The 12,507-nt window shown below is 38.3% G+C and overlaps 2 protein-coding genes across 2 annotated transcripts; both read left to right on the forward strand.

The window, feature by feature from the left end:
* Nucleotides 1-9,002: 9,002 nt before the first annotated feature.
* P174DRAFT_454692 (uncharacterized protein) lies at nucleotides 9,003-10,172 on the forward strand. Its single transcript, XM_024829256.1, has 2 exons — nucleotides 9,003-9,222; nucleotides 9,507-10,172. The coding sequence occupies exons 1-2, from the start codon at nucleotides 9,043-9,045 to the stop codon at nucleotides 10,002-10,004; spliced, it is 678 nt and encodes a 225-aa protein (XP_024678270.1). The 5' UTR covers nucleotides 9,003-9,042; the 3' UTR covers nucleotides 10,005-10,172.
* Nucleotides 10,173-11,397: 1,225 nt separating this feature from the next.
* On the forward strand, nucleotides 11,398-12,263 carry P174DRAFT_507342 (uncharacterized protein; the record flags this gene model as incomplete). The annotated part of the gene is made up of 2 exons (XM_024831373.1): nucleotides 11,398-11,973; nucleotides 11,999-12,263. The coding sequence occupies exons 1-2, from the start codon at nucleotides 11,576-11,578 to the stop codon at nucleotides 12,261-12,263; spliced, it is 663 nt and encodes a 220-aa protein (XP_024678271.1). The 5' UTR covers nucleotides 11,398-11,575.
* Between the last annotated feature and the right edge of the window lie 244 nt (nucleotides 12,264-12,507).

Below are 12,507 nucleotides of genomic sequence, written 5' to 3' on the forward strand. Positions count from 1 at the left end.
TAATTTAATATCAAGCTAAAGAGGATATTCTCAGACTGTGAACTAATACTTAGAAATAAATATATATGCACTATAAAAGATAAAGGCATTAAGATCATTCATTCAACATAATATATTAATAAGCAGAAGGGCCTAGTCAAATGCGCTGGAAGATTAATAATTGAAATAGCCTAAAGCATGAGAATAGCTGTAAGATTACCTAAGAAGCTATAGCTATATATTCTCTGTGCTGCTGTCTACCTGCATAATTAATGGCTGCAAAGAGAGGCAGTAGAGGAGAATGGACAGAAGAAATAGATCTAGATCATACTATATGAGAAGCTTTATAGCAAGAAGCTATCTTTAGCAAATCTATATATATATAGATGCAGAATGTATGTCAGGCAATACAAGATTCTAAGAATAAAGAAGCTAGATCCATGGGCCTGGATAGGCTATCTTATTAAATACACTGTGTCTAATATATAGAAGATATGGAATCTACTAACAAGGAAGATAACTAATAAAAGAGATATTATATTTAATAAAGATATTATATTTAATCCAGACAGGCCATTCCACGCAGAAGCAATCAAGATATTAGATATGCCAGTGCCACTAATTAAAATCAACACAATAAATAAAGATATATAGATTAGGAAGGAAGAATTAAGTAATAATGATAAGTTAGATAAGGTTAAAGCTTAGGGGGTGAATGAAGTAATTAATATAATAAGTAAAGGAACTATACCTAATAAGGCAGGTAGTCAGATGCTAGAATTACTAGAAGCAAACCTTGTACCTCCAACCCCTCTTACTATACCAGGAAGATCTATCCAACATGATGAACCTATTAAATCTATTAAGCAGAATGATGCATTAAGAATGGGCTAATATGGCATTCCTAGAGGCTGGATTGATAGCCTACAGAGAGAACAGTATATTTACCTTGATTTGATGACTCCAAGATCTCCTATGAGAATCAATGATTCCCTAGAGCCTGAGATGCCTGTGAGGCTTATAAATACACTTCCTAAGTCCCCAGTTTAATTAGAAGCAGATACAGGAAGAAATCATATCTTACCAGAAGATTCACCTTCAAGATAGCTATTTAAGGAAGTTAATTAATTAAGTATTAAGCTAAATAGTCTAGATAATATTAATAATTTCCTAATAAAGCTAAAGCACAGCATTAGTGCTAATTTTTCAGTAGATAATATCATTAAAGGAAAATAACAGTGTTAAGCCCTATGAAACATCTATACTAGTACTTAAATAGATAGCTTAAAGTAATTCCACTTAGTATTTACATCATTTAGAATAGGCCTATAAGATAAGGTATCTATAAAGAAATGACTTCATTAAGATGAAATACCGCCTACACCTAATGGCTAGAAGGAAATGCAAAAGCATCTGCTAAAGGAACTCTTTAAAGTAGCTGTAGAGTTAGAACATAATACATTATTAGCTTAAGGAACTTTTTAGAAGGTTAAATAGCCTAGAGATAAGCAGATCATTCTGCTATAATAGGTTTTCATATACAAATTTGATCAAGAAGGCTACTTAATCAAGGCTAAGGTATAAATCTGTATATAAGGAGATATATAGTAGATGATATATAATAATACTATAGCTACTACTCTTACTACATAAATATTTCAGACATTAATGACTATTACAGTAGTATTTAATCTTGATATATAGTAAATTAATGCCATCAACACGTTTGTTAATAGTAAACTAGATAAGGAGGTCTATACCTACATAGTAGAAGGATTCTCTAAATATGGTTATATTTACTAGTTAAAATAAGCCCTCTATGGCTTATAAAGGGCACTGTGCCTCTGGCAGAGAGATATTTCAAAAGCCCTTGATGAGATAGGTTTGTAAAGAATTAATATAGACTCATGCCTTTATATAGATGATAAGACTGTTATCTTAGTGTTTATAAATGATATACTATTTCTTTACCATCTTAAAAGTAAGAAGCATGCTGACAATCTGATTTAAAAACTATAAGAATGATATGAATTCCATGATCTAGGTAAGGGAGAGAGCTTCCTAAATATCAAGATTAGTAGAGATTGAACAAAACAGAAGCTATGGCTTAGCTAATAGGTATATATTAATAAGATTATTGCAAGATATCATTTAGATTCCACTAATCAGAAGGCATGAATGCCTATAATAACAGATCATCTACGCCCTTATAATGGAAAGGCTACGGCGCATGAGATATAATACTATTAATCTAAAATTAGATTAATTCTCTATGCTGTAGTGATCACTCGCTTAGATATTACTAAGATAATATCTGATCTATTAAGATATCTATTAAATCCTGGACTAGCTCATTTTAACACAGCTAATTATGTTATTATATATCTTGCTTCAATAAAGGACTACACTTTAGAATATAGAGGTGATTTATCAGGGAATATCTTTATCATTACAAGTGATGCTACCTACATAGACTAATTAGATTGTAGCAGTAGTGAAGGATATCTAGTGAAGCTATTTAGCACCACTATGGATTAGCGCGCAGGGAAGTAATAAATGGTTACTACTTCTACTACTAAGGCTAAATTACTTGCTATTTTAGAGGCTGCAAAGAACATCTATTAGTAGAAGTGATTATTCCTAGATATTAGATTCAATCCAGAGCATAAGATATCCATTCTGTGTGATAATCATTAAACAGTAGGGCTACTGTGCAGCAAAGAGCCTATAATTTGCATGAAGCTATGCCATGTTGATATACACTAGCACTGGCTTTAGCAAGAGGTCTAATCAGGCTGCATATTAGTTAAATAGATTAAAACTAATCACATGCCAGCAGATGGCCTTATAAAGATACTGCTAAAGAATAAGTATATCAACTTTTGCAGGATGGTTGGGCTTATAGACTAATTAGGAAGCAGAGATTAAGCTTCAACCAATCTAATGCTATTAATTCAACATGATTACTTGATTTGGATATGGATATAGCTTTAACAGCTATAGATTTTGTATGTAGCTTCGCCTAATGGCTCAGCTGGGGGGGTGTATTGAATTATATTACCACTTACCTAATTTGGAAGTATATGAATTGGTGAAGCACTGCCACTCTTGGCTGAATATTTAATAGCATTCAATCATTAGAAGACCTGCAATCCGACCCCTATCGAAGGCATATATAGGAGATAGATAGTCATTTGTTTAGAAGAATTAGACCTTCATTGATTTTCGATTGGCCATATAGTTTACTAGTGATTTGGAAAGTTTATGTATTTTAGTAATTTCAACAGTTATGAGCCCGGATTGCCCTTAAGAGATGCATGGATTGATTTGTTTAGATCATTCTTCCAGGCCTGCATATTGGAGAGCTCTATCTTATAGTATTAGTAAGATATCTCATTAGAATTACCTGATTTAGAAGAATTAAAGTTATATTAACACTGCTGTCACCCTGTCTTAAAGCCGACATGGAGTATTATACTAAGCTAATAAGATCCACCAGGAAGGTCCCTATTGTGCTAGATTTACCTAATGATTAGTGGAACTAAGACTCTTATATAAAAGGCATAGTGATGAGCTATAGAGTGAAAGAGATCTTACTTAGAGAAATGCTACGCCTATCAAAGCTAATTCATCTAGATAATTTAGAATCAACTAATCAGAGAGCTGCAACAGATCTTAAATCAAAAACCTTATATAATTATCAAGTTAACAGTTAGAAGAGATATTATAAGGAATAGAAGGAAGCAGAGTAAGGCCTAGTGGCTATTTAGTAAGAAATAGAGTAAATAGTCATATAGAAGTATCTCAGGCAGCTTACTAATGAATTAGATTACATTATTAAAAGATATTTAAAGCTGAAGGCCAAGCTAGAGCTAAAGAAGGAAGATTAGATATTATATATTATGGCAAGATATAACCAACTCCTATTAAAGCCAGCCAATCAGAATATTGAGATGTAGCTAGGCAAATAGGAAGATATGATAAGTAAATACAATTGACTTGGATTAAAGAGCTTTACTAGGGAAGATGTAACCAGGTCCTTCCTTACAGTACTAAGGGGCCTGGATCAATCATATGCCTAGATAAGATTAAATAAATTAATAAAGGATAAGTTATTAGATATGTTTAATAAGATCTACTATTTCTATAAATAATAGTGATCCCTTAGTTAAAGAGAATAGAAGAGCATATTTACCACCTTTAAGGGATAATCCTCTGATTAATAGAATTCTGATTTGGCCAATCAGAATTATGGAAATGAACAGCTAAATAAATAGCCTAAGCAAGGCCTAGAAGACTACGCCTGCAGAGAGAAGTATATGTTTAATAAGTGCCTATATTTAATTAAATCATTAAGGCTGAATGGATGGAAGCTAAATGCAGAGATTATAGAATAATTTAAGTAGCTTAAGCAGATGAAACTAAGAGTGTGATATGCTATAGAATAAGTAATTAAGTAAGTAAATTAGAAGCAGGGAATATCTTGCATGGTAATAAGTATTATTTAAAGTAATTCTATAGTATTCTCACTAGGAAGTAATGCATATGAGCTATAAGATAGTTAGATTATTAATTTAGGAGTAGATATTAATATCTATAATAGTTAAACTTAATTCCTTACCTACAAACCAGTGGAAGACAAGTATGCGCGTTTTAGTATAATAAATATGCAAATCCTCAGATACAGGAGGGTCAAACTAAAAGCAATTAGAATAAATAGAATGCTATATATCCTGGAACTAAGCAGAGTAGCCTATATATCTAAGTACTATATAAATTTACTTTTAACCTTTCATATGAAGAAGTATAGATTTTATCTTAATTAATACACTAATACCATAGAAGATCAGCATAGGAAGCTAATTTACTGCATAGAAATAAGATGTAATCTAGAAGTGGTGGAATATAATCTAATATTAAATGTCTTTGCAATGAATTAATATTCAGAATAGCCACATAAATCCACTGAAACTAGTGAATGATGGCATAAACAGCTAGTATATTTAGGAGATGAAGCCATATAGCATCTAGAGGAGGCATCTATTAGTGCAAAAGTATTAAATTATAAGAGATCAATCTGCAAGACATGCAGGCTAGTGAAGGCCTATAAGTAAATATCTCAAACACCCAGAGAGAGATTAACCAAGCCATTTAAAAGTGTTCATTTTAATCTGATTCTAATGACTATTACCTATAATAGTGATTGTTAGGCCATGCATTTCATCTGTAAATTAACTAGATGGCATGTCATCTACACACATCTAGATAAAGATTAGCTTAATGGCCAAATACAGCAGTTTATTAAATGGGTTAAGATGTAATTTAATATCAAGCTAAAGAGGATGTTCTTAGACCATAAACTAATACTTAGAAATAAATATATATGCACTATGAAAGATGAAGGCATTGAGATTATTTATTTAATATGATATATTAATGAGCAGAAGGGCCTAGTCAAATGTACTAGAAGATTAATAATTAAAATAGCCTAAAGCATGAGAATAGCTGTAAGATTACCTAAGAAGCTATGGCTATATATTCTCTATGCTGCTGTCTACCTGCATAATTAATAGCTGTGAAGAGAGGCAGTAGAGGAGAATGGATAGAAGAAATAGATCTAGATCATACTATATGAGAAGCTTTATAGCAAGAAGCCATCTTTAGTAAATCTGCGTGTATATAGATGCAGAATGTATATTAGATAATATAAGATTCTAAGAATAAAGAAGCTGGATCCACAGGCCTAGATAGGCTATCTTGTTGGATACACTGCGTCTAATATATAGAAGATATAGAATCTGCTGACAGGGAAGATAACTAATAAAAGAGATATTATATTTAATGAAGATATTATATTTAATCTAGATAGGCCATTCCACGCAGAAGTAATTAAGATATTAGATATGCTAGTGCCACCAATTAAAATTAATGCAACAAATGAAGATATATAGATTAGGAAGGAAGAATTAAGTAATGATAATAAGTTAGATAAGGTTAAAGCTTAGGGGGTGAATGAAGTAATTAATATAATAAGTAAAGGAACTATACCTAATAAGGCAGGTAGTTAGATGCTAGAATTACTAGAAGTAAACCTCACACCTCTAACCCCTCTTGCTATGCTAGGAAGATCTATCTAACATAATAAACCTATTAAATCTATTAAGTAGAATAATATATTAAGAATGAGCTAATATAGCATTCCTAGAGGCTGGATTAATAGCCTATAGAGAGAATAGCATATTTGCCTTGATTTAATGACTCTGAGATCTCCTATAAGAATTAATAATTCCCTAGAGCCTGAGATGCCTATAAGGCTTACAGATACACTTCCTAAGTCCCCAGTTTGATTAGAAGTAGATACAGGAAGAAATCATATCTTACTAGAAGATTCACCTTTAAGACAGCTATTTGAGGAAGTTAATTAATTAAGTATTGAGCTAAATAGTCTAGATAACATTAATAATTTCCTAATGAAGCTAAAGCATAGTATTAGTACTAATTTTTTAGTGGATAACATTATTAAAGGAAAATAACAGCATCAAGCCTTATAAAATATCTATGCTAGTGCTTGGATAGATAGCTTAAAGTAATTCTACTTAGTATTTACATCATTTAGAATAGGCCTATAAGATAAGGCATCTATAAAGAAATAACTTTATTAAGATGAAATACTGCCTGCACCTGATGGCTGGAAGGAAATGCAAAAGCATCTACTAAAGGAACTCTTTAAAGCAGCTACAGAGTTAGAACATAATATATTATTAGCTTGAGGAACTTTTTAGAAGGTTAAATAGCCTAGAGATAAGCAGATCATTCCACTATAATAGGTTTTATATATAAATTCAATCAAGAAGGCTACTTGATTAAGGCTAAGGCATAAATCTATATATAAGGAGACATGCAGCAGATAACATATAATAATACTATAGCTACTACTCTTGCTGCACAAACATTTTAGATATTAATAGCTATTGCAGTAGTATTTAATCTTAATATATAGTAAATTAACACCATCAACACATTTGTCAATAGTGAACTAGATAAGGAGGTCTATACCTATATAGTAGAAGGATTCTCTAAATATGGTTATATTTACTAGTTGAAATAAGCCCTCTATAGCTTATGAAGGGCACCACACCTCTAGTAGAGAGATATTTCAAAAGCCCTTAACAAGATAGGTTTATAAAGAATTAATACAGACTCATGCCTTTATATAGATGATAAGACTGTTATCTTAGTATTTGTGGATGACATACTATTTCTTTACCATCTCAAAAGTAAGAAGTATGCTGATAATCTGATTTAAAAACTATAAGAATAATATGAATTCCATGATCTAGGTGAGGGAGAGAGCTTCCTAAATATTAAGATTAGCAGAGATTGAATAAAATGGAAGCTATGGCTTAGCTAATAGGTATATATTAATAAGATTATTATAAGATATTATTTAGATTCCACTAATTAGAAGGCGTGAATGCCTGTAATGACAGATTATCTACACCCTTATAATAGAAAGGCTACAGTGCATGAGATATAACACTATTAATCTAAAATTAGATTAATTCTCTATGCCACAGTGATCACTCACTTAGATATTACTAAGATAATATCTGATCTATTAAGATATCTATTAAATCCTAGACTAGCTTATTTTAACACAGCCAATCGCGTCATTGTATATCTCGCTTTAACAAAGGACTATGCTTTGGAATATGGAGGTAATTTATTAGGGAATATCTTTATCATTGCAAGCAATGCTACCTATGCAGACTAATTGGATTGTAGCAGCAGCAAAGGATATCTAGTGAAGCTATTCAGTGCTGCCATGGATTAGCGCGCAGGGAAGTAATAAATAGTTACTACTTCTACTACTAAGGCTGAATTGCTTGCCATTTTAGAGGCTGCAAAGAACATCTATTGGTGGAAGTAATTATTCCTAGATATTAGATTCAATCCAGAGCATGAGATATCCATTCTGTGTGATAATCATTAAATGGTAGGGCTACTGCGCAGCAAAGAGCCTATAATTTGCACAAAGCTATGCTATGTTGATATACACCAGCACTGGCTTTGGCAAGAGGTCCAATCAGGCCGCATATCAGTTAAATGGATTGAAACCAATCGCATGCTGGCAGATGGCCTTATGAAGATACTGCTGAAGAATAAGCATATCAACTTTTATAGGATGGTTGGGCTCATGGACTAATTAGGAAGCAGAGATTGAGCTTTAACTAATCCAATGCCATTGATTCAACATGATTACTTGATTTGGATATGGATATGGCTTCAACAGCTATGGATTTTGTATGTAGCTTCGCCTAACGGCTCAGCTAGGGGGGTGTATTGAATTATGTTACTGCTTGCCTGATTTGGAAGCATATGAATTGGTGAAGCACTGCCACTCTTAGCCAAATATTCGATAGCATTCGATCATTAGAAGACCTGCAATCCGACCCCTATCGAAGGCATATATAGGAGATAGATAGTCATTTGTTTAGAAGAATCGGACCTTCATTGATTTTCGATTGGCCATATAGTTTACTAGTGATTTGGAAAGTTTACGTATTTTAGCGATTTCAACATGAAGCTATCTATGACCCCATGTTGCCCTAGCGCAGCCGTTGATAATCTGACATGCATGAACCAGTCCTCAACACCAATGATATGGGCTTGCTGGCACACGTGCACGGGGCAGCCGCAGGGTCGAACAGCAGGATGCACTGGCAGGGTCTAGGGACTATGTTGTTCCTACATACTCCATACTCCGTGCTCCGTACTATAATAGCGCCATCATTGAACGGGTTAAATGGGAGTGGCGGGCAAATGTGGCTTGTAGCTCATTTCCACCCCCTCTCGATCTGCCCAGTAACCAAGCTTATATTGGCACATTTTAAGCAATAGGATGCATTGCCCTGTGCTAAGTCGCCGTCATGTCCCCGTCCCTTTTTGTTACAACTGGAATCTTGTCGTATTCTTAAAGCATGAGACAGCTGAGACAGCCGAGACAGCCTCAGGTTCCATCCATCCGTCCCAGTATGACATTCCCGGGCATTCGTTACAGTCATGTCTGCTACGACCGTGTCTACTAGTGATATCTCTCTGCAGCCGCTGACGACCCCCTTTATCCCACCGCCCGGCTGTGGAAACCAATACAGCACCATGGATTATCTGCTCTACTCCAAACATTCATATCATCTGTCTGTCTCAAAGGAACTTCCGTCTTGCCAACCATCCGGATGGGGTGTGAGTCAGAGCTCCCGCTTTGAATATAGCCCCGCCGTCTGTCCCGCCGGGTGGACGGCGTATAGCATCGGGGGACGGTGTTGCCGGCAAGCCCTATGACAGTGGCAACACGCAGTGTAACCACCGCCTTTTGCTGCTCCGAGTGAGTGACGCTTGATTCCTTCGTTTCCACAGTCCTCAAACACCAGGCGACTTTGCTTCGATCTCCTCTTAGCCTGTTCTCTTTGGTTTGGTGTCGCTTCCGCTGGCTGGTAGATGCACCCTTCCACTAATTATGGAAATAGGAGGTTCACCCTTTCTACCTTATACGGCCTGGCAAGCCCCGGCACCTCGCTACCGGCGTGTTTCCAAAGTGTGTCCGCCACCACGGCGTTGCTTCCCGGCAAACCATCCCGAGCCCGGTACCGACGGTACGCATGCATGAGGCATGGCACATCACCTGGGCCTCGACCGATGTGCCAACCCTTCATCCCCCACCGCCGGATATTGGTGCTTGTACTACCCTTGCACTGAGCTCCTGGGTTCCGGGCGCCGCGGTGGAAGGCGGACTGCTATGCGAGTCCTCGAGTGGAGAGCCCCCGGGGCCGACCAACACCAACAACAGCGAGAATTATCATGATAGGGGGTCTGACACGGCGACAAGGTGGTTTCTCATTGTTGGACTTCCGATTATTGCGGTTTTCGCAGTCGTCGGGTGCTGTATATGTGCTTGCTGTCGGCAAAAGAAGCGTAGAAAGAAGAGGCTGGAGCCTTCCAATCAGCAAGCTTCTTTGGCTTCTTGAGGATGTCGAGGCTCTCCCTAAAAAGGCTTCGATGCCAGGAATTTTGGTGGCCTGAAAAGAGTTAAAACCACCTCCTGAGATCGGGACGGTGGAGTCACTCCTGATACTTGGTAGGAGACTCTGCAGCCAAGTGATATAATTTGGTTTACTTTTTCTGCTGTCTAAAGGGGAGTATTTTGTCTTCGCTCCCTTGATATCTCTCCAGTGATTGCCGTATTTATCCTCATCGGAAACTCCCGATGATCGGTCTCTGTTTATAAAAAAGCTAAACGATGAGAATATTAGAAAGACAGCCATAAGAAGAGAGACTAAATCATTGACTTCGTACGCACAGAACCAAAGCAAATTTCCGACACCAGGTTAAAATCCAGAGTTTCAAGCATTGTGGTGGGCTCCTTAAGGCCCATCTTGTGTGCTGTTGCTGGGTCCTATCCGCGTAGGCCGCAAATTAATGGCACTTTTCAGGTGAAGTATCCGTGAGGCTGTTGTCGGGGAATGGCGAGACCGGCCCTAATATATGCCAGACCTCCTGGTGCTCTGGCCAATTTGGTGCTACTAAGATCATGTGTATGAGGTCTCAGCTTTGCATTGTCCAGTCAGATTGTGTGAACAGAAGGCGAATTCGCCAGCACGCAGCTTCCAGAATGCTGAGTTCCCAGGATCATGCCTCAAGGCTCACAAGAACACCATGCCACTATCCAGGTTTTCTTATGCTCCCAGGAACCCATCCGAGCCTCTAGAGAAGCATCTTTCATGTCCCAAGAAAAATGCTTGAGGTCCAAGGAGGCCAAAAGAGCCCGCGATCAGTCTGCTTGTCCACCAGAGCCACTAAGGCCAAACCAGTGATTACTATGCTTAATACATTCTTGTTTGCCCGCTGCTTGCTCTGCTCATTGTCTGCATGGTTCACTCATAAGACTTGCCAAATCACATGCAAACATAACTTGTTAGTTATCCACATTCCCTTACTCTCGCAGTTACCATTATTGGGAGCACATTGAACATAACCATCTAGCCAGGTTTAGTTGGTGCCACAACGATTTGGAACATGTATGTTATGAAACCTATCCATAACATAGTATGAGAAGAGAGGGGGAGGTACAGCTGCAATTTCTAATAGGAAAAAAAAAAGAAGGGGGTTTAGTGGTAGCCATATAGGCAGATGAAATAATAGTAGTGACCAGAAGGGTGTAGATTATTTAGGAGACCGGGGGGAAAGAAGAAGTTAAGAGAGAGGATGGTTAGAATAGTAAGACGGATGGTTCTTATATACTGGAGGTCATGATGCAGGTGGTGTTTACAAGACAGTGTATCAGGCAACCATACCCAAAAGGGCAAAACTAACCACAAGAGGGAATTCACAGGTCCTTGCTTTACATCACAAATGGTTAAAGAGAAACATAACAAGTAATTTTAATAAACCAACTATCCACAGCCTGACGCCGTCAGCCACATAGTCCTAGCAGAGACGCATTTCTCTTCCTATACTACATCCACCTCAACCAAGGACAAAGTGACGGAAACGACAAAATGGCGTCCCCCCAACAGACTTCCACCACCTCTACACCACCATGGCCACCTTCGTGACGTCCTGCATGTCCGCCCACGATCCCTCCCACAACCCCGCCCACGTCCACCGCGTCGTCACACTAGCCCGCACAGTCCTCGAGAAAGAACAGCTCGCACACCCGGACATCACCTACGACGCGGACGTCGTCAAACTCGCCGCCTTGCTCCATGATATCGGGGATAGGAAGTATCTGACGCAGGTCGCCGCGGCGACATCCGCAGCGGGGGAGCAGCAGCAGCAGGCGGCGGTTGATCCGGGCAGGATGGTGGAGCAGGCGCTATTGGCGCATGGGGCGGACGCGGCTCTCGCGGCGAGGGTGCAGACCATCGTGACGCATGTGTCGTACTCGAAGGAGGCTAAGGATCCTGCGACGGTGCGGAGATTGATTGACGAGGAGGGGTATGTGGAGTTGGCGGTGGTGCAGGATGCGGACCGGTTGGATGCGCTGGGGCGGTGGGGATTGGGCGGTGTTTTACGTTTCTGGGGCGCAGGGGAAGAAGTATCTTGGTCCTGGGGAACCGTGGGATATGAATAATGCTATAGCTCACTTTCAGGAGAAGCTGGTGCGGTTGGAGGGGATGATGAAGACGCAGACGGGGAGGGAAATGGCTCGCGTGCGGACGCAGCGGTTGATCGAGTTTCGCAAGTGGTGGGAGGAGGAGATGGAGGAGGCAACTCATATTCCTTGAGAAGGACATTGCTTAGGTGACAGTCGCAGCTTACCCCAAGACCTCTCAGCAAGTGCATAATAGATCGAGCAATCATTCCATAGATCTCATTCTGTCTATCAAATCTCAATAGAGAGGTACAGTATTTGGGTATTTAGTATGTAGTTGCAAGAGTATCAAGCACACAGCAAACATCCAGAACCAAAGGGAGCGTCATAGAACCAAAGAAAGGTATCCTGGGGCCAGAAGAAGCAACCAAAAAACA

The sequence above is a fragment of the Aspergillus novofumigatus genome (genome assembly GCF_002847465.1).
Source record: "Aspergillus novofumigatus IBT 16806 chromosome Unknown P174scaffold_9, whole genome shotgun sequence".
Taxonomy (NCBI): domain Eukaryota; kingdom Fungi; phylum Ascomycota; class Eurotiomycetes; order Eurotiales; family Aspergillaceae; genus Aspergillus; species Aspergillus novofumigatus.

Bases quoted from the DNA above. Each gene is read 5' to 3' on its own strand.
- P174DRAFT_454692 (XM_024829256.1), top strand. From the start codon at position 9,043: ATGTCTGCTACGACCGTGTCTACTAGTGATATCTCTCTGCAGCCGCTG. The intron at 9,223-9,506 runs GTGAGTCAGAGC...TTATGGAAATAG, and splicing joins GCCAACCATCCGGATGGGGT to GAGGTTCACCCTTTCTACCT.